Source organism: Hyperolius riggenbachi, chromosome 3 (assembly GCF_040937935.1).
Source record: "Hyperolius riggenbachi isolate aHypRig1 chromosome 3, aHypRig1.pri, whole genome shotgun sequence".
NCBI lineage: Eukaryota > Metazoa > Chordata > Amphibia > Anura > Hyperoliidae > Hyperolius > Hyperolius riggenbachi.
Genome location: NC_090648.1, coordinates 104,142,852 through 104,165,353, shown reverse-complemented (window position 1 = coordinate 104,165,353; position 22,502 = coordinate 104,142,852). Strand labels below are relative to the sequence as shown.

General features: G+C 43.7%; 1 protein-coding gene across 2 annotated transcripts in view; it reads left to right on the top strand.

Moving 5' to 3' along the window:
• The window catches only part of PPP2R2A (protein phosphatase 2 regulatory subunit Balpha), a 76,676-nt gene that overhangs the window by 41,183 nt on the left and 12,991 nt on the right, over nt 1-22,502 (top strand). For both annotated transcript variants that reach the window (XM_068274722.1, XM_068274721.1), the window contains exons 3-4: nt 8,141-8,232; nt 17,566-17,728. In XM_068274722.1, coding sequence (XP_068130823.1) covers nt 8,141-8,232; nt 17,566-17,728 — 255 coding nt within the window. The remainder of the gene's footprint in view (nt 1-8,140; nt 8,233-17,565; nt 17,729-22,502) is intronic.

The following is a 22,502-nucleotide window of genomic DNA, read 5'->3' as shown; positions in this document are numbered from 1 at the left end:
GTGCCCCAGCTCTCTCAATCCCATTCTTCCATCATCTGTTACTTCCCTGAGGCTCACACAAGGTCTGCTGCTGGACCCTTTTCAGAGTGAATGGCCGCAGACCAGCAGACATGTGGATTACGCAGGTGAAAGGTTTTTAAACACCTATTACAGTTCTGGTGGGGCTACTACTGTGTGATGTGAATAATCTCCTAAACTGGAGATCCTTTTTATACTGCCCTCCCTGACACAGGCATTGTAAAGTATAGCATTAAAAGGAAGGTGTGTGACCTATGGAAACTGCCATATTTATTTCATTTTAACCTCCCTGGCGGCTAGCCGCCGCAGGGGATCGCATGGCCCTGGGAGGATTTTTTAAAATAAAAACTGTTCAATATTCTTCAGCTAGCACTTGGCTAGCTACCTATGCCCCCCAAGTGCCTCCGCTCTCCCCCGATCCCTGGCGCAATACATACCCCCCAGGGATCCCACGATGGCGCAGCCTCCCGATCAGCTCCAGGCTTCACTATGGGGAGGATCGGGACTGCGCAAGACGTCATGTCCGATCGTCGCCATAGCGACGACTGAAGCTAATTGGGAAGCTGCGGCTCTCGTGGGATCCCGGGCGGGTGTGTGTTGCCGGCGGCGATCGGGGGGAGCAGATAGGTGCTGGGGGACACAGGTAGCTAGCCTAGTGCTAGCTACGAAGGTGAAAACAACTTTTATTCTAAAAATCCCTCCCGCGGACGCAGCCTCATAAATTGGATACCGCCAGGGAGGTTGCCTGTCAGCCCTGCTGATCTTTCTGGTCAGTAGAGTGTAAATCACACACCTGAAACAAGCATGCAGCTAATCTGGTCAGATTTGTCATAGACCTCTGATCTGCTGCATGCTTGTTCAGGGTCTGTGGCTTAAAGTATTAGAGGCAGAGGATTAGCAGGACAGCCAGGCAATGTGCATTATTTAAAAGGAAATAAACATGTCAGCCCCCGTGTCCCTCTCACCTCAGGTTCCCTTTAAATCTTCCTTGTACCCAGGAGCAAAGTGTGATTCTGCAGTGCCCGGGTATATGAGGAATTTATCCTGTGTAAGGCTTGGGACCATCTAGCAGTGCTTTTCTAAGTGCTTGTGATTTAAAGAGCTCATACTAATGTAAGGCTATGGGGGATTTTTTAGAAATTACATCGCTCAAGTGGGAACACACCCATAGCATTACATTAGTAAGAGCTTTTCAAATCCCAAGCACTCAGAAAAGGCTTAGAAAAGCGCTGCTAGTGGGTTCCAGGCCTAACCTAGATTACTTTGGCCTTTTCATTTCGCAGATGCAAATGTAAGAATTTTGTACATTTGAGGTGTTCAGTTTGTAGCTAGTGATTGCTTTGGCATTTTGCTGGATAAGTCACTGGTTTCCACCCACACTGGAACTCCCAGACCAGTTTTCCCAGACCTGCCTGCACAAGTATGTCCCATAAAGTGATAAATGACAGGTGAGGCAGTGCGCACAGTATGCAGCTGTACTGCACGTTTTATGTACTTACATTGACAGCTGTAATGTTGGTTTGATGGTCTGTACGTCATGAGCTGACCTGCCTCTGCCTTTCCCTCATGCATGTGTAATATCGGGGAGCTCTCGGACATCAGGCACAATGCTGTGATGGAGACTGGGGCAGTGTGGGCACAATGGGCCTCTGTACAGGCTGAGTTGGTAATTTGTCCCTCTCTATTACAGTCTCTCTGCTGTTTTACTATCTTGTGCAGCTGGCTGGGAAATGTGCTCCCTGACATTCTCTTGTACTGGGATTGTGAAACCACTTATTGTGTAATCGGGTTCATAGAATAATCCACTGTTTTGCTGAGTTGAATTATTAGCAGAGGCTGGGATTGGCGTGTGGATACAAATTGTGCTCCCTGGCATGTGAGCTGTAATTTTATAGTCACAGAATAGTTGAACAGTGTTTGCTAAAATTACTCTTGCAGATTTCCTCTTCCTAACCCAGCCAACTGAAAATTGTTTGAAATTTGATCGTAGCACACTCAGATCAGGGGCGTTGCTCTGTTTTGCTTACTTACTTTCCCCCTCCCCCCCTTCCCTTTTGATGATTAGGCTGTCCATTCTTGTTTGATGGTTTGGCTGGCCATTCTTTTGAGGGAGAGACCGCACTGAATGCACAGAGCAGCTGTCTTGTCTGCACACAAGACAGCAAGACTTATCAGAAGGGGGAGAACAGAGCTAGCAGGGAGGCTGGACAGATTCCCAGATCAGACTATGCCAGTGTTTCTCACACTTTTTTTGGGTGAGGGCGCCCTTGATGGCTTTGATATTTTTTGAAGGCACCCCTTGGCAACAACAACTACCAAAATGCTGTTATAACCCTTGTTAGGCAGCACCCATTCCACATTGTAAGTAGCCCCCTTTAGCAGGACAAACATTTCCTTACCTATCCTCTGATGTTCAACTTAAACACAAAGGTTAACTGGCAGTTTATGCAGCCGCATTGTATATCAATATGTGGTTGCATTACCTGATGGCAATGCAGAAAGGATGGGGATAAATGCCGCCGGCACCCCTGGGAGTTGCTTGAGGCGCACCAGGGTGCCGCGGCACCCAGTTTGAGAACCCCTGGACTATGCTGTGGTCGAATTTAAACAGCATGCTGAATTAGCATAAATATATTATCCTCCAAGAGAAACCTTTACTAAAAGTGCTTGTCCAGTCTCTTAAGCCCCATCTACACGATACAATTCCACGTGCAATCAATGAAATTCGATCCGATCAAATTTGATTGGATCGATTAAATCCGACCTGTCCAATCGGGACTCGATCGATAGTGTGGTGGATTTTGCATTAACTAACTAAAATCGATTGTATTTAATCGATCCAATTGAATTCGATCTGATCAGTGTATGGCTGCCTTATTTCTCACGCTGATCAATAAATACCTTCACTTCACTAATTTTGTGGCCTTATCAGTGGTCTTCCATTGTCATTTTTTTTTTTTACTTTAATGTATGCAGAATAGAATCTAACACGGTTTGCACAACAGAGCAAGGTAGCTGCTTCACTGTAGAATGCTTGTCTTTAAAGAGTACCTGAGGGGGGTTGTGACCTAAAAAGCAGATGCTTGTCTATGAAGAGGGAAGTCTCTTTTCCCCCTTACTGTTGCCAAGTGTGTATCCTGGAACACATCCAATGAGCTTGTCCGGTATATGTTGTCGTGGCCGCACTGCACCTGTGCGAGTACTTATGTGGGTGCAATACAGCCGCACTCGTGCACAACGGGGAGAGTGGACATCACCCAAGAGGGTCCTGGGTAGCTTTGGTAGTCTGGCATAGGACATGGTATGCCCCTGGAGGATCTAGAGGCTTCCCTTTTCCTAGGCAAGTATCTGTTTTTTATATCGCAATCTGCTTCAGGTTTTATTTAAAGCACGCCTGAAGTGAGAGTGATATTGTGGCTGCCATATTTGGCAATACCAGTAGCTTAGCATCCTGCTGATCACTTTGGCTTCAATAGTGTATGAATCGCACACCTGAAACAAGCATGCAGCTAATTTCAAATAAAGGAAAACACAAAATTCAGGCTCCTTTTTCTTTCATTGTATTTGATCCTTTGTGGCGAGGGTTTTATCTAGTGTTCTGCCTCTTCCCCTATTAGTGATCTTAGCACACACAGCTTGCAGGTGTATTCGCATGGTACATATGCAGGTACTAGCCGCTCCCTTGCAGGATTAGTTAGATGCACTATCTGTTGCAGGGAGGATGATAAAGATATGTGCTCCTATTCCTAATGCTGAATACACACGGTTTGTTCCCGCATCGAATGCACCGCTCGATTCTTGACGAATCTATTATTCCCGAACATTTCCGAGCGCATTTCGATGATTTTTAGGTCGATTGCCATGTAAAGTATGGCAAATCGACCTAACGATCCATCGAATCGGACATGTCGGAAATAAACGAATCAACGGGAATCGAGCGCTGGAATGAACCATGTGTATCCAGCATTAGATAGGTGTTGGTGTGCTGAATGCGTGCATGTTTGTGGTATGCATGTTACAGGGCCAGAGTTAGGACTCATACGACACTGGGCTACCTCTACGCAGTGTGACTACGCAAGAGACTTTATTCTTGTAACAAAGATCCCAGCTTTTAACTTAGCTGTTGGGACAGCATTAATTGCTGCATGATTTTTGTGAATGGATTTGCATTAGGATTAACATGAGTGTGTGGAAGTTCATTTTGAATATTCAGCTAATCTCATCAGATTTTGTTACATCTACAATGTTGTTCAAGCTCTATGGCTAAACGCATTAGCGGCAGAGGATCAGCAGGGCAGGCAGGCAATGTGCATTAAGTGTTCTCCCCAGGCCCTTTTAGCCGGGTTCTCCACCCGGCTAGTTTTGGTAAGCACCCGGCTGTCATTGGCTCACCTCCTCCTATGCTGTAAGCAGAATTGTGCAGAGAAGTGCCAGCCAGCATTCTCTCATCACACCCCACCCAGCTACTTTTTCATGCCACCCAGCTGGAAAAAAATTCTGGGGAGAACACTGGCATTGTTTAAAAGGATGTAAATGTCAGCCACCATATCGATCTCACTTCAGTTGTCCTTTAAAGGTGCCTAATGATTGATGTTCATACAACCATTGCAATATGCGGCAGACTAATCTGACCAGTATGAATTTTCCGGGCTGTGGACGGTTTTCCTATTCACCTGATATTTGGCAGCAGACCCTGCAACCATTCAGAGGGGAGCCTGGTGCAGTACAGGGCATTTACACATTACGGCTGCAGTACAGTGCATTTACACAGTACGGCTGCAGTACAGTGCATTTACACAGTACGGCTGCAGTATCCTTTTGACATAACATGATCAGAGCCTGCTCTGAACTGAACATACCCAAGCAATATAGTTTCTTCCAGTTCTGTAATCTGGGAGAGGGAGAGAATTGGGATTTTTACACAGAGGACATGACTTTACCTTAGGACAAATGCAGGTAGGATAACTACATAGAGAGTTTAAAAGACAGGATTTTATTGTGCGCTCCGTCAGACTATAATTCCACTTTAATGAGAGAACCTGGCGCCAAGCAAAATTTCACACGGTTTCAAACTACAGTTGCTTTAGATGGTGGTACAGCATGGGTACATACAGACACCTCTGGTAGGATTGCCCCAAACTGGGTCAGAATACAGCAAATAGTAGGGGGGAACAAACTCACAAGAGACATGGTAGGCTCTCTAATGTAAGATCCCAAGATATGTAAAACGGATAACACAAGTGAACACTACATAAGGATTTGTATGGTTTATGAAAATTCAGGCTACGCTCTGGGAACCTGCTTGGATCTTATAAGATTTTGATCTCCAATATCAAACTTCTTCTCACCAGGTAGTAGTTGGTGGTAGTAGTGTGTGACATAGACCCAGTGTAAAGTGTGTTACTTATGAAATGGGCTTTTGCTCTTTGTCCCAGCCCCAGACTCTGCTTATCCTACTGCCACTTTCCTCAAAACTAGTCCATTTACCCAACATAATTAATTGCATGTACTGAAGAGGTGGTAGTGTAAAGCCCAATCTACACGATACGATTCTTTATGCAATTCGATTACGATTCTATTTACGATCCGATTACATCCAACATGTCCGATTGGGATTCAATTCCATTTGCCGTTGCAAAACAATGGCAAATTGAATTGAATCGAATCCCGATCTGACATGTTGGATTTAATCTGATTGTGAATAGAATCGTAATCGAATCGTATAAAGAATCGTATCGTGTAGATGGGGCTTTAACCACTTTACCCCCGCGCGTACGGATTTCTCCGCCCCTTTTTCCATCCTTTCACCCCCAGGGACGGAGAAATCCGTACTCTGCGCACTCCCGCCGCTGTCCGCGCTCTCGCTCGTAAACACGCCGCCCGCCGCTAGTAAACACGCCGCCGCCCGCTCGCCCGGAGATCAATGAACGGGAAAATCCATTCCCGTTCGTTGATCTCAGCCCCGCAATGATCTGCTGCCGCTCGGCTGAGCAGCCCGATCATTGTGAAAAAATAACAAAGTCCCAGCCTCTTTCTACTTCCTGCAAGAGTCCAGAAGGACGCTTGCAGGTTGTATGAAACAAATTGGTAATGGTGCCATCTTGTGGCCAAATAGTAAAACTACATCCTAACCATTTTTTACACACAAATAAACTTGTTTTACACAAAAAATTAACTCCTTACCTCCCACACTCCCCAATTTTTTTTTTTTGTAATTAAAAAAAAAAAAAAAATTTACAATTTAAAAAAAATACATAAATAGTTACCTTAGGGACTGAACTTTTTAAATATTTATGTCAAGAGGGTGTAACACTGTTACTTTATAAACTATGGGCTTGTAATTAGGGATGGACGCAAAACTGAAAAAAATGCACCTTTATTTCCAACTAAAATATTGGCGGCAAACATTGTGATAGGGACATAATTTAAACGGTTTTATAACCGGGATAAATAGGCATATACATTTAATGGGTTTTAATTACAGTAGCATGCATTATTTAAAAACTATAAAGGCCGAAAACTGAAAAATAATAAATTTTTTCCCACATTTTTTCCTATTTTCCCATTAAAACACATTTAGAATAAAATTATTCTTGGCATAATGTCCCACCTAAAGAAAGCCTAATTGGTGGCGAAAAAAACAAGATATAGTTCATTTCATTGCGATAAGTAATGATAAAATTATAGACGAATGAATGGAAGGAGCGCTGAAAGGTGAAAATTGCTCTGGTGGTCAGGGGGTAAAACCCCTCAGTTGGGAAGTGGTTAAAGCATCTCCCTTATTTAGTCTTCTTTCTAGAAAGTTTCAAATACATGTATTCTACATAGGATTAGGCTATTGAATAAACTGTTTAGAGTTCTACTATTGTGAAAAAGTTACAATTTTTAAAGTGGACCTGAACTCTTGCACAGGACAGAAGGAAAACACAGAGAAATGCACCCTGCATGTATTTAGAGAGTTTAGCCTGTCTAATTTCCCCCTCATATGCGCCTAATCACCACTGTAATTTGATCTCTCAGCTGTGTCAGCTCAGGAATGTCTTATTTCGGGGCAGAACAGCTAATTTGTAAACACAGGATATAAACCCTTTGTCTGCTTCCATGAAAGCAGGAAGTAGATGCACTGCAGATTGATTGCAGGATTTGTATCAGCTGTAACAAAAAATGTTTTTTTCTGTAAAGGTTATTATGCAATTACGTATCTTTTAAAGCAGAGAGGAAGTTCTGAGTTCAGGTCCGCTTTAAGATGCATGTGTATGCATACAAATAAAACGTATGATTGTTCCAGAATAAAATGAGCTGCCATACACGAACCTCAGATTCCTCTCTGACTGAAATTTGATGGGCAGGATCTATTACTGCCACACTCTGTACACAGTTTTTCCATAGATTTTAGCATGAAATATTTTGAATATTAAAACTATATTAAAGAGACTCCGTAACAAAAATTGCATCCTGTTTTTTATCATACTAAAAGTTCAAAAAGCTATTCTAATGTGTTCTGGCTTACTGCAGCACTTTATACTATCACTGTCTCTGTAATAAATCAGTGTATCTTTCCCCTGTCAGACTTGTCGGCCTGTGTCTGGAAGGCTGCCAAGTTGTTCAGTGTTGTGGTTCTGCTATGAACTCCCCCTTCCAGGCCCCTCTATGCACACTGCCTGTGTGTTATTTAGGATTAGAGCAGCTTCTCTCTTCTCTCTTATCTTTTACAAGCTGGATAAATCGTCCTCTAAACTGGCTGGGCTTTCACATACTGAAGAATTACAGACAAGGGCAAAGCTGTTTGCAGGAAGAAACGAGCAGCCTGAAACTTCAGTGCATGAGAACAGGGGGAAAGAAACACACAAATGATCTCTTGAGATTCAAAAGGAAGGCTGTATACAGCCTGCTTGTGTATGGATGTATTTTCTATGTGTGTACATACTGTACATCAACCTACTTCTTGTTTTGGTGGCCATTTTGTTTGTTTTAAAACGGTTTTTAACCACTTTTAATGCGGCGAGGAGCGGCAAAATTGTGTCAGAGAGTAATAGATGTCCCCTAACGCACTGGTATGTTTACTTTTGTGCGATTTTAACAATACAGATTCTTTTTAACCTGTGCTTTTTTGTCATTGCAGCTGATATCATATCTACGGTAGAATTTAATCATTCTGGAGAGTTATTGGCCACAGGAGATAAGGGAGGGCGTGTGGTCATTTTCCAGCAGGAGGTAAGTGCTCTCTATTACTTACAGCATGGCATTGGGTGTCTCTGTGGGTTCCTGTTCATAGGATGATAGCAAATGAGGACCACTGTGTACAACAGGTCACATGATGGACACACTGGCAGTCATGTGGTATCTACATCACATGATGCACATTCTCCACACTGTCCTTGTGATACACTTTCCTGTAATTTGATTCATTCCTAGAGAATGAAGTTAGTTCATTCCGAGTTTTCAATGATTCTTTTTGCTGTAATACTTCTAATGCAATTGAGCGAAAAGGCTAAAAGTGTGTTTTCACAAACTTAATGCCATTTCAGAGTCATTGCTGTGCAATTGAGGATGACCATGTACTGCATGTTATAGCAAGATAACTGAACGGTTATATAGCTGTCAGGTGTACTCGGTCTGCTTCTCCCTGAGACGACCGCTGTGTCCTCCTATCTGTGGGTAATATACAGGGAAGATTCATAGCCTTGCAGGTAAAGGTTAGCTAAAGAGGCACTCTAGTGACATATAATAAAATGCAGTTAATCAGCATACATACTTTTACTGTAATTATCCTGGTTTCATCATCAGTAACATTTCTCCATACTGCTTTATATTGTACTGGCTTTGGAACTCTGTAACTACACACTCCGCAGAGATCACCTGACAGAACTAGAGACCTGCGATAAATTTCAGAATGTAAATAAAGGAAAGATTTTACAAACTGGTAAACACGGACTACCTTTTAGAAAAGAATACAGTATTGTAAACAAATAAAATAAGCAATTGTATGCATTATGCTATTTTTAACGACGGTTCCGCTTTGAATGTACAGAGTTTAGTCCTAACCAATCTCTTATGACAACACTAAAGGTGGCCACACAGGATTCAATAAAATGATCCGATTTTACGGCAATTCGATAAAAACTATTGCGTTTTTTGAAAAATCAAAGATTTTGTTTATTCGAGCAAGAAATCCGATCGGATTTCCCCTTTTTATTTGATAAGTCTATCGGGAGTGCTGGATGTTTCTGATCAATTTTTATGAGGTAGATTGTCAATTTCCTTATATATACTTCCAAGCAATTTTCTTTTTTTTTTTTTTAAATAATTGAGTAAAAATTGACTGTGTGTGGTACATTGGTCAGATTTTTTTTAAATGCTAGTCAGTCAGAAAAATTGATTGCAATTCTTGAATTGAAAAGATATATTAAAAATTGTATGGTGTGTGTGTGTGTGTGGCCAACTTAAGGCAGCAATGCTTATGCCAGACATGCACTCTAGGCTCTCTGCGGATTGGCCTGTACTGTGTTATGGCAAGAAGGGAGGGGAGCAAGAGGTACACCTCTGCAGGGAATATAATAGCAATTGGCTGAATAAATACAACACACATGATTGCAGAAGAAACAGACCATTTATAATTGGGAATGCTTGTGTCAGGTTGGAATGTAGAGGGCTTAAAGGACTTGCGTTGCGAGAATTGAAAAAAAAAATTAAATACCTGGTTGCAGGTTTTAGCCAGAGGACGCCATCCACGTCCTCCGTTTCATTCCGCCGTGGTCTCCTCCTTATTTTCCTGCTGCGGTCGGGACCCGACCCGATCCCTCAGGTCATCTGCATGTGCCCCATCAAATATGACCGCCCCGGTCCTGCCGCGTCTGCACAGTTCTCATAGCCGCGAGCCCAGTCATGGCTCCCAGCAGTCTATCGCGATTTACGTCCACGGGACTGCTGGGAGCCATGACTGGGCTGGAGGAGGACCCAGAGCTGCGCAGCCGCGAGTGCGGCTATGAGAACTGCACAGGCGCGGCAGGACCTGGCAGCCATATTTGATGGGGCACATGCAGACGACCCGAGGGATCACGTGGGGTCCCGACCTCAATAGGAAAATAAGCAGGAGACGCGGATGGCGTCCTCTGTGCCTAAAACTTGCAGCCAGGTATTTCGCTTTTTTTCTTTCAATTCTGGCATCGTAAGTCCTTTAAGCCTGGTACACCATGCAATATCCCGCCATATAGATGGGTCGAATAGATAACTTCCGACTGGTCTGTTCTGATTTCCGATCATTTTTATGATCGATTTGCATAGAAGTGACCAGAAAATCTATCAGAAAAATATTGGAAATCCGACCCATCTGTCTGTTGGGAAATTGCATGGTGTGTACCAGGCATTACTGTCTGAACTGAAGTGAGAGGAATATGGATGCTGACATTTTTTTTCTTTTTAAACAATGCAGAGTGCCGGGCTGTCCTGTTGATCCTCTGGCTCAAATACTTTTAGCCCTAGACCTTAAACAAGCATGCAGCAGATCAGATGGTCTGACTGACTAGTCTAACTGGATTAGCCACATGCTTGTTTCAGGTGTGTTCTTCAGAAAGTAATGCAGCCAATAAGATCAGCAGGACTGCCAGACAACTGGTATTTCTTAAAAGGAAAGAGATGTCAGCTTCCATACTCCTCTCAGTTCAGGTGTGCTTTGAATCTTCATGCAGACTTTTAGGGGCCGTGAAGAGAGTTGAGAGCTTTTCTTACACTTTTTGGTGTTCAGGAAGTCATTTTGTCTTTAGTTCAGCTGGTTTCTGCACTTCATAGGAGTTGAAAGCAATACCCTGATATTTGTTCAGAGAGTTTACATATTCCAGGAAACAGTCAAGTATAATTAAAACTTGTTCTGCAAATTTCAGTTTCCTCAAGTGTCCTGGCTGAAGGTGTGTACTGCCTGTAAAATCTTTGGCTGAACACAATAAAACAGCATTATATGTTATAGATAAGTTGTGGAGAGATCCCTTTCCTCTATTCAGAAATGGTTGTGAACTATGTACCCTATTTTTCGGAATAGAAGACACACTTTTTCTTCCGCATCCTGTTGCAGCACTCCTCTCCCTCCTTGCTCCAGTCCTGTTGGTGCCGATGCGCTCCAAAAAAAAAAACGCTTTGCCAATTTATTTGAATGGTGGGGAACCTACTAGGGTGATTGCGGTTAGGGTTAATCACAATCGCTGGGCAGGTAGCATTTTGGGCAGTGATTTGGGGGCCGAGCGTTTTAATTTTTAAATTAAGTTAATTATACGTACTGAGTGTCCCAATGTCCAGTTTCTGCCTGTAGTCCCGCCCTCTAGCAGAAGAGGTCACAGGCGCTTCTCTCATTGGTCCTAGAGAAGCACCTATGACCTCTTCCATTAGTAGGTGGGGCTATGGATTTTTTCGCCACAAATTAGGCTTTTTTTTTTGGTGTGGTACATTATGCTAAGTATTTTATTCTAAATGCAATTTAATGGGAATAAAAAAATGATTTATTTTCAGTTTTACATCCATCACTAATTATTAGCACACAATGTAATAAGGATATACCCTCTTGACATACATATTAAAAAAAGAGCGCGGAGGCACCATTTGAGAATGAGCGCTGTTTTTGAACAAAAAAACTTGACCATTCTCACCGGACAAGCACGAATCAGCTCAGTCCCCTGCCACCAATCCCCCTGATGCCAGGACCATCGCGACCATGGGCTTCCACCCACACTATCACGCGCATCCCCGCAAACTGCATGCACGTGAGTATCTCGCCCCTGCGGCTAGACCACCACCAGCCGTGGACGCGAGACTCGCGTACGTGCAGCTGAAATGGTTAAAGTCATTTTAATTTAGTCAGATGTGTACCTTCTGATTATTTCTCCACATAATTTCTTCCTTTATGTAAGCATTTATCAAGCATACTTTCCACAAGGGTTTCAATCCCTTTGTTGAAGTAATATCACACTCCTCACCTATGGGTAGAAGGAACTGAGGTGGGTGGGGTTTCATGTTAATGCTGCTGCAGTCATGTGACAAGCTGTGCAGGGAGTGGAGAGGTTAACCTGACATATGCAGGTTACAATCCACAGAAAGAATACCTTGTGTGGCAGATAAGAGGAAACTGCTTTTACTTTCTGGGTGAAGGTCATACAACTCTTGCTAGGACTTGGATCAGGATGTAGTTGTTTCCTCAACATTGCATCTACTTCACAGTTCTGTTCTGTTGCATTTCATCTGCTTGTAAATCATTTGTAGAAGGAAAAGTTTGCAGGGTTTTTTTTTTTTTTATTTTTTATTTTTTTTTTTTTTTAAATGTAACGTAACCTTTGAACTAGTATCTAAAGAACGTCAAAGATAGTATTCTATCTTTATGTATGAACGGTTTTCTGAAATCCCAAATTTGTTTTTAAAGTAAATTTCCTCTTAAAGAGAACTGAGCATTTTTTTTATTTATTTTTTTTCTTTACATTTTAAAAAAATGAGCCTCCCCATAAGGGCTGGTTCACACTGCAAGAGCTTTTTAAGCGCTAAAGATTTAAAAAGCTCTTGCTAATGCAATCATATGGGGGATTTTTTTTCTCCAGTGAGAACACTCAGAGGATAACATTAGCAAGAGCTTTTAAAATCACAAAGCGCTTAGAAAAGCTATTGGTAATGGAGTGCGCCGCTGGCAGTGTGTGGGTTGGAGGGAGAACCATTAGTTGCTTAAAGGAAACATCAAAATGTGCTCCCCCATGATATACTTACCCGGGGCTTCCTCCAGCCCCTTGCAGCTGACCTGTCCCATGCAGCATCCTCGCTCTCAGTCCCCGCCGGTGCAGATGGCGACCTCCTCTACTGCGCCAGCGCCGCTGTCAGTCAAGTCCACGTTGTCGGCAGTGTACTGCGCAGGCGCAGTAGTTCTCTATGCTGCGGACAACGTAGACTTGATTGACCGTGGCGCAGTAGAGGACGACCTCGAGGTCAGCCTCTGCACCGGCAAGGACCATGGGCCGGCGGCTTCGAGCGAGGATGCTGCGTGGGACATGGCTGCAAGGGGCTGGAGGAAGCCCTGGGTGAGTATATCATGGGGCAGCACATTTTGATTGGTGTTTCCTTAAAGGGGTGCTGATCCTCTGGCCCCCACCCCGTACGACATGCGTCATCGTCTTCTCCCGACCGCAGCTTATTGGATACAGCACCAGCATTTGTATTTCCCAGTGGGAGTCACGCTGAGATGCATGCTGGGAGATGTAGTCCAGGAAATGCATTGTACGGCATATGGGCTGGGGGTCAGCGGAACAGCACCCCCAGCGGCACACACCATTATGAACCTATCTTATGGAAAGGGTTGTTTTTTTTTTTTTGTTTTTTTTTTTAAATGCAAAAAAATCTATTCTCTGATCTCTAATAGTTCTTTATTCACTATACTGTGTTGGAAGTATTGTTGCCATGAGACCAGAGATGCCCACCTTGCTGCATTGCTCATGTAACTCGGTAATACAGTGCGTAGTATATACTCAGTTCCTATTGCAATTTATTTTCAAACCCTTTTCTTTCTTTTCTTGCTTTCAATCAAGAGGAAGAAAGTGACAGAATTTACATGCGTTGTAACCTTTAAAATTACGATAATTAGAAAATGTCATCATCTGGTTAGACACACTGACAGCCGGTATATGTCCTATGCGTGCACTCTTGTTTTATATATACAGTGCAGTGTTCTCCCCAGAATTTTTTTTCAGCCGGGTGGCATGAAATAGTAGCCGGGTGGCATGAAATAGTAGCCGGGTGGCATGAAAAAGTAGCCGGGTGGGGCGAGTTGAAAATGCAGGGCAACTGTGCTTACAGCATAGGAGGAGGTGAGGAGGTGAGCTGATGACAGCCGGGTGGTCACCAAATCTAGCCGGGTGGAGCACCCGGCTAAAAGAGCCTGGGGAGAACACTGCAGTGGAGGAAATAATTATTTGACCCCTCACTGATTTTGTAAGTTTGTCCAATGACAAAGAAGTAAAAAGTCTCAGAACAGTATCATTTCAATGGTAGGTTTATTTTAACAGTGGCAGATAGCACATCAAAAGGAAAATCGAAAAAATAACCCTAAATAAAAGATAGCAACTGATTTGCATTTCATTAAGTGAAATAAGTTTTTGAACCCCTACCAACCATTAAGAGTTCTGGCTCCCACAGAGTGGTTAGACACTTCTACTCAATTAGTCACCCTCATTAAGGACACCTGTCTTAACTAGTCACCTGTATAAAAGACACCTGTCCACAGAATCAATCAATCAAGCAGACTCCAAACTCTCAAACATGGGAAAGACCAAAGAGCTGTCAAAGGATGTCAGAGACAAAATTGTAGACCTGCACAAGGCTGGAATGGGCTACAAAACCATTAGCAAGAAGCTGAGAGAGAAGGTGACAACTGTTGGTGCGATTGTTCGAAAATGGAAGGAGCACAAAATGACCCTCAATCGACCTCGCTCTGCGGCTCCACGCAAGATCTCACCTCGTGGGGTGTCAATGGTTCTGAGAAAGGTGAAAAAGCATCCTAGAACTACACGGGAGTAGTTAGTGAATTACCTCAAATTAGCAGGGACCACAGTCACCAAGAAAACCATTGGAAAGACATTACACCGCAATGGATTAAAATCCTGCAGGGCTCGCAAGGTCCCCCTGCTCAAGAAGGCACATGTGCGGGCCCGTCTGAAGTTTGCCAATGAACACCTGAATGATTCTGTGAGTGACCGGGAGAAGGTGCTGTGGTCTGATGAGACCAAAATAGAGCTCTTTGGCATTAACTCAACTCGCTGTGTTTGGAGGAAGAAAAATGCTGCCTATGACCCCCAAAACACCGTCCCCACCGTCAAGCATGGGGGTGGAAACACTTTGCTTTGGGGGTGTTTTTCTGCTAAGGGCACAGGACAACTTAATCGCATTAACGGGAAAATGGACGGAGCCATGTATCGTGAAATCCTGAACGACAACCTCCTTCCCTCTGCCATGAAACTGAAAATGGGTCATGGATGGGTGTTCCAGCACGACAATGACCCAAAACATACAGCAAAGGCAACAAAGGAGTGGCTCAAGAAGAAGCACATTAAGGTAATGGAGTGGCCTAGTCAGTCTCCGGACCTTAATCCAATAGAAAACCTATGGAGGGAGCTCAAGCTCAGAGTTGCACAGAGACAGCCTCGAAACCTTAGGGATTTAGAGATGATCTGCAAAGAGGAGTGGACCAACATTCCTCCTAAAATGTGTGCAAACTTGGTCATCAATTACAAGAAACGTTTGACCTCTGTGCTTGCAAACAAGGGTTTTTCCACTAAGTATTAAGTCTTTTATTGTTAGAGGGTTCAAAAATTTATTTCACTCTATGAAATGCAAATCAGTTGCTATCTTTTATTTAAGGTTATTTTTTCGATTTTCCTTTTGATGTGCTATCTGCCACTGTTAAAATAAACCTACCATTAAAATGATACTGTTCTGAGACTTTTCATTTCTTTGTCATTGGACAAACTTACAAAATCAGTAAGGGGTCAAATAATTATTTCCTCCACTGTAGGTGGTGAACCTCTCCATGCAGCCCTGCTCCTATCGTGTCACCACCCCCTCCCTTTATATTGTAAGCCATTGGCAGGGCCCTCCCTCCTAGTGTATCCTACTTGATTGTACACTCCACCCACAGAATAATGTGAACTGGGCAGCATGGTGGGGTAGTGGTTAGCACTTTCGCCTTGCAGCACTGGGTCCCCAGTTCGAATCCTAGACAGGGCACTATCTGCATGGAGTTTGTCTGCGTGGGTTTCCTCTGGGTACCCTTGTTTTCTTCTCACATCCCAAAAACGTACAGATAAGTTAATTGGCTTCCCCCTAAAAATTGGCCCTAGACTATGAAACCTACCTACACATACATAAACGTATAACTATGGTAGGGATTAGGTTATGAGCCCCTCGGAGGGACAGTTAAGTGACCAGACAATATACCCTGTACAGCGCTGCAGAAGATGCCAGCACTATATACATTCTAAATAATAACTTGTATTAGTTGGACTACTACTCCAGTGTATGATCTGGCAATGTGTCTTACTGCTTATTACCTGTATTGTCTGTCACTCCTATTATCATTGTCTGTAACCTTACTTACTGTATAGCACTGCTTAATATGTTGGCGCTATATAAATCCAATAATAATAGGCTTGGGCTGCACTGAACAGTGATTGTGCTGCATTTGGCTTGAAGCCCCTGAAGATCAGGCACTGCAGTTATTGTGGTAACTTGATCAGCTCTCCTGTCTTGTGGAATTCTTCTGCACTGCTGAACTGTGGAAGTCAGCAGGCGTCCCCAGTCTCCTAGCTGGTAGTTTTCCTATTATGCCTCCCTGTGAGAGAGTTTTACAGGTTTTTCTGTTCAAGGGAGATGCTGCCATCTAGTGGCGATTCTTGGATTCTCCCAGCACAATCTCTCATCGCGCCCTTTCACATGCTCATAACTAAGCTGTCAGAGATGGCTTGTGCAGTCACTTGTTTACTGTGTGTTGTGGAGAATCCCTTCTTTGTTACATAGCACCTACTTAGTGATAAGAGCAAGAGCCAGGATTTTTATTGCAGTGGGCCAAAAGAAGCCATAAATGCCCTCTACTCAAAATAAAACCCTATGCATAGTGCAGTATATCTTTATGCCAAACTATTTTTCTAATATCTCTGCCATATGTGGCAGTTGCAACACCCATAATGCATCACTTTAGAATGACTTCAAAGAGGGCTGCGGCGTCAAGGAGTTGGAGCAATTTTGGGTACCTGGAGTAGGTTTTATAAATGGAGGAGTCTGATGATTCTTGTACCAACTCTACAGCCCTGACTTTGTCGTGCACCCACAGCCACACGTGGAAAACCTAACTATTAATTTTATAGTCCTATAATCTAGTACATACCTTGCACTTCTAGAGTGGGCTGGGCAGTTTTTTCATGCAAATCTATTTCAGTGCTTCTATTGGCATAATTCTGCATTATTTGGAAGTATTTGCATCCCATTGACGATTACTGGTCATGAGGGGAGGCTGTTGGGGTTCTAGCCTTGAATGTGAAGGGAAGCTGCTGGTACGGGGCTCACCAACATCATGCCGCATGGACCTGTCACTTACCGCTGCAGCACACGCTCGGCCGTCGCTATGACAGCAGAGCTCTGTGAGCCCGTCAGAAGCCGATTTTATTGGCGCCTGACCTTGTAATCACTGTAAGACTATGTGATTGGCTCACAGTGATCACAGGGTTGGGAGCCAATTAAATCGGCTCCTGACGGGCTCACAGAGCTCTGCTGTCATAGAGATGGCCAAGCGTGTGTGCTGCAGCGGCGGTAGTGCGGTGCGCTAGTTAAAATCTACGCCCTTGCTGGTAAAACACGGCGTAGGTTTCAGTTAGTCTGGTCCGGAAGTGGTTAAAAATCTGTTCAAACTGAATGTAAGTCTGTACATTTCATTTGGAAATACTGATTGATGAAATTTCAGCATGAACATAAAATGTATGCAGCAATGTTTGCCTCATTTGTGAGCTCTAATGTTAGTGGTGTTTTTCCATGCAGAATAAGAGCCCATACCACAGAGGGGAGTACAGTGTCTATAGCACTTTCCAGAGCCACGAGCCTGAATTTGACTACTTGAAGAGTTTAGAAATCGAAGAGAAAATCAACAAGATCCGATGGTTACCACAGAAGAATGCCGCACAGTTCCTGTTGTCTACAAATGGTGAGCAAATGAAGTGTGCTTTATCTCTACACATTGTCTTATCAGGCTGTTTTAAATTACTCCTCTGCGCTGCAAAGGGTGTAGCTTCCTAAACTAATGATGGGGCACTCCTTTGCTCCCTACTGTTTTATAGGAGAGGAGTTAGGCTGCTGGCAGTTCAGGACAGGAGAAATTTGGCCAAAGTTTCATTTGACTGTGATTTTTGGAGCTATACTTGTATTTTTCTTTTATTACTAAAAGCATTCTTCATAGTGAAGTACAGGTCAGTATGAGCAGATGAGATGTGTTCTGTAAAAACTGCCTCTGTTGCTTCTGTGTTGAAACTCCCTCTATTTACACATGCAGTAGAGGAAATGACATGGAGAGGCTCCCAAGGAGAGCAATATCGGTATTATATCTTGGGAGACTCTAGGCAGAACAACCAGCTTTTGTCAGGCGCGTTCAGCCGAGTCACAACCATGGATATCACCTGCTCAAAGGACACATTTAAAGGAGTCATCAGGCAAAATGGGGGAAAAAAAAAGCTTTACTCACCTGGGGCTTTCTCCAGCCCCTTGCAGCCGACTGTCCCACGCTGACCTCTTCCCCGAGGTCGTCCTTACTCCGCCTGCGTGAAGCGCCGCTGTCAATCAGGGCCACATTGCCCGCGGCGTACTGCGCAGGCACAGAACTACTCCTGCTCAGTACGCCGCGGGCAACATGGCCATGATTGACAGTGGCGCTTCACGCAGGCATAGTAAGGCAGACCTTGAGGACGGCCTCTGCACCGTGCGGGGAGCCCAGGGCGGAGAGCCGAGCGTTCAGCATGAGACAGTTGGCTGCAAGGTGCTGGAGAAAAGCTCCAGGTGAGTAAAGCTTTTTTTTTTTCCCCATTTTGCCTGATAACTCCTTTAACCACTTTATCCACAAGTCAGTAGATATACGTCCTCTGTGACTTCATCTAAGCCACAAGTCAGTAGATATAGGTCTTGTAGCAGAAGCAGTGCTGTGCAGGATTGGGCTAGCTCCTCTGCACATTTCTGGCACTATCTGATGCAGCACTAGTTGGTGAATGGGAGTATATGTTTCCTGAGCTAATGAGATTGATTTTTATTATTAAAAATACTTTTATTTTCTCATTTCATAGTGAAAAATACTTTGTAGCATTTTGTGATAAGCGGTAAGAATAGCCAAACAAAATTTGTTTTTTTTATCTACAGTAGCACTTTTTATTTTTAAACTGGAATTGGTAAAACTGAGAAATGTTTTTTCTATTTTTTTTCTTTGTTTTCCGTTAAAATTCATAAAAACAAAATTGTTCGAGGGGAAAAAATGACATACGATGAAAGCCTTTTCTGTGTCGTTGTCATAAGTAGGGATAAAGTTATTTCTGATTAAACAAGGACATAGCTAAACTGTCAAAACTGCTGTGGTCCATAAGTGGGAAAAGGGTCTGGATGCAAGGTTGTTAAAGAAAATTGCAGATATATGTAGCATTACAAATCTATATATTTTTCCTTGGCTGCCCTGATTCTGCTGGCTTTTGTAATGCTGCTCACAGATCCGGAACAAGCTTACACAGCTATTTGATCTGCTGACTTGTTCTGAGTCAGTGATTCAGAATATATGAAAGCACTGGTGTAACTTCAGGTAAGGTATCAGTCTCAAACATGAGTGATCTATGGCTCTTTCCATTCTCCTCTCAGTTCAGATTATGTTTAATAAACCAATGCATGTGGCTATCTAATGAAAATACAAGTTTATATAGGTTATAAAGACTCTAAATAGGACCTATCTCAGCAGGAGCCCTGAGCTGTCTCTTGTCCATCCTAATGTGTAAACATCAATATTCAGCAGAGAGACTTCTAGCTGTATACCAACCAAGAAATATCTATCCAATTGACAAATCCACAATAATTCTACTGAAGTCTGTTGGAATCTTCAGAAAGACAAAGAGAGGCTCGAGAGGACGTGGGAAAAGATATTCTTCACCGCAGAACCAAAATAACTCTGTGACAAAATCTGCAGAGTACACCCAGCCAACAACCCTAATAGCTCCAGCACAATCCAGCAGAGATGACAGCCACACATCTGGAGACTGTTCTGTCTTGGAGTCATCAATCTCAGACCCTAGCTCCCAGGGTAGCCCCATCAAGGCTGTCCTCTGTAATGTCAGATCGATAAACAACAAAACAGCAATCATACATGATCTAATAGAGTCTTCTGATCTGACCTGCCTGACTGAAACCTGGCTTTCTGAACCAGTTGGCCCCACCCTGGAGGCTGCCGTGCCAACAAACTATTCCGTGATATACTGCAACAGGAAAGAACGCAGGGGAGGAGGGGTTGCACTTTGCTTTAGATCAGCTTTGAAAATCAGACCACTTACTGTAGGTCCTACCAACTCGTTTGAATGCTTGGGGGTGCAACTTTCAGCTGAGAAAAACATTAACATATTGCTGATCTACCGCCCACCAGAAAAACACTCCTTAGACTTCCTTAAGGAACTTGTAGACCTCCTATGCAACCTAACACTGGAACACCCCAGATGGATTGTTCTTGGAGATTTCAATACATGGGTGGATGACTCCTCTTCAAAACTTGGAATAGAGCTACCTCGTGCCTTACATGAACTGGGCTTCCTCCAATCAATCAGCTCTGCTACTCACAGGAAAGGCCACACTCTGGACCTTATATTCCATACTGGGCTGTCAATAGCCAATGTGGAAATTAATCCTGTTGCCTGGTCAGACCATCACACTATCCACTTCTCCCTCTCAATACCAGCTGTCAAACACCAGGTCAAGAATCAAATAAAATATCGCCGCTTAAAAGGGCTAACACCTCAACATATCCGAGATAACCTTAGCTTTGATGAATTGACTGACTCCAGCTTGGACCCTGATACTCTGGTGTTTAAATACAACAAATGTGTGTCCTCCACCTTTGAGACCATTGCTCCTCTGCGCACCAAATATCTTACTCCACACCATCATGCACAGTGGTTTGATAACACTATAAAAGAGCTGAAAAGACAAGGCCGAAAACTTGAGACTGTGGCGCAAATCTCAGTCCCCAGAAGACAAACCTGCCTTAATCCTCCACTTGAAGAGCTACCAAAAGGTAATCACGGGAAAAAAATCATCCTTTCTATCACAAGAGATTGCAAATGCAGTTAACAAACCAGCCCAACTGTTCCGCACAGTGGAAAAACTCTGCAACCCGGCATGTCAAAAACTTAACATCGAGTCTTCAAAGGACCTCTGTGACCAATTTGCCCATTTCTTCACAGACAAAGTCTCCGCTATAAGGTCCGCCATCCAACTTACAGCATCTGAGCCTAATATAGCGCCGAAGACCATTAGCAGAGACAATGTAACACCTTGGTCAAACTTCAAAGAAATTGATGAAGAAGTCACATCAAGCATCCTCCTTCACGTCCGCCTAACTACCTGTGACCTAGATCCTGGCCCAACACAGTTCATGTTGAACTGCCCCGACCTGTTCGTACCGGTATTCCTAAAAATTGTTAACTGTTCCTTAAAATCAGGGATATTTCCTGCTTTACTGAAGGAAGCAATCATCAGGCCTCTCCTCAAAAAACCCTCCTTGGACCCAGATGCAATGACCAGCTACAGACCTGTCTCTAACCTTCCCTTTCTGGGCAAGCTAATTGAAAAAGCTGTTTACCTCCAGCTAGAAGCCAAAATCCTACAAAACAACAGTTATGACCCATTCCAGTCTGGCTTCAGGAAACACCACAGCACTGAAACGGCCCTCATCCAAATATGCAACCACCTGCTCATGGCAAGAGACAGAGGAGAGTGCTCCATCCTCATACTGCTAGACCTTTCTGCAGCCTTTGATACAGTTGACCATGACATCTTGATAAACAGGCTACAGGAATACTGCGGCATTGATGGCATAGTTCTTCAGTGGTTCCAATCCTTCTTGAGTGGCAGAACCCACAAAGTGTCTATGGGGCCCTTCCTGTCCACCCCTGTATCACTTAGGTATGGGGTGCCCCAGGGCTCAATCCTCTCTCCCCTGCTTTTCACGATTTACATGTTACCGCTGGGAAAACTAATCCAAAAACATGGCCTGACATACCACTGCTATGCAGACGACACTCAACTATATCTTTCCTTCAAGCCTGGTGTGACAGACCCAACTCTAACTATAAATGCCTGCTTACGTGAACTACAGCAATGGATGAATGACAACTGGCTGAAACTAAATGCAGACAAAACTGAAGTCCTTCTGATAGGAGGGCAGAGCATGATAACAAAACAACTTAACTTGCAGTCTTCACCACTGGGAATAGGAGGCACGGATCTGCGCAGCTCTGATCATGTGCGTAGCCTGGGAGTTCTAATTGATTGGGATTTAAACTTTAGAACTCAAATCTCTGCTGTGGTGAAATCATCCTATTTTCACCTGAAGAACATTGCAAAAATCAAGCACCTCATACCCCCAGAAGATCTGCCAACCTTAGTCCACGCCTTCATCACATCTCGACTGGACTACTGCAATGCTCTCTACACTGGCCTTCCAAAAAAGGTCTGGTACCGACTACAGCTGATACAGAATACTGCTGCCAGACTGCTAACCAACCAACCCCGTCACTGCCACATAACGCCAGTCCTGCACTCCCTTCACTGGCTACCTATAGAATGGAGGGTCCTATTCAAGATCGGCCTACTGACATTTAAATCCCTGAATAATTTAGGCCCTGGATATATGAAAGATATGTTGCAGCTGCGTAGCAATCCCCGCATTCTCAGATCAACAGGTT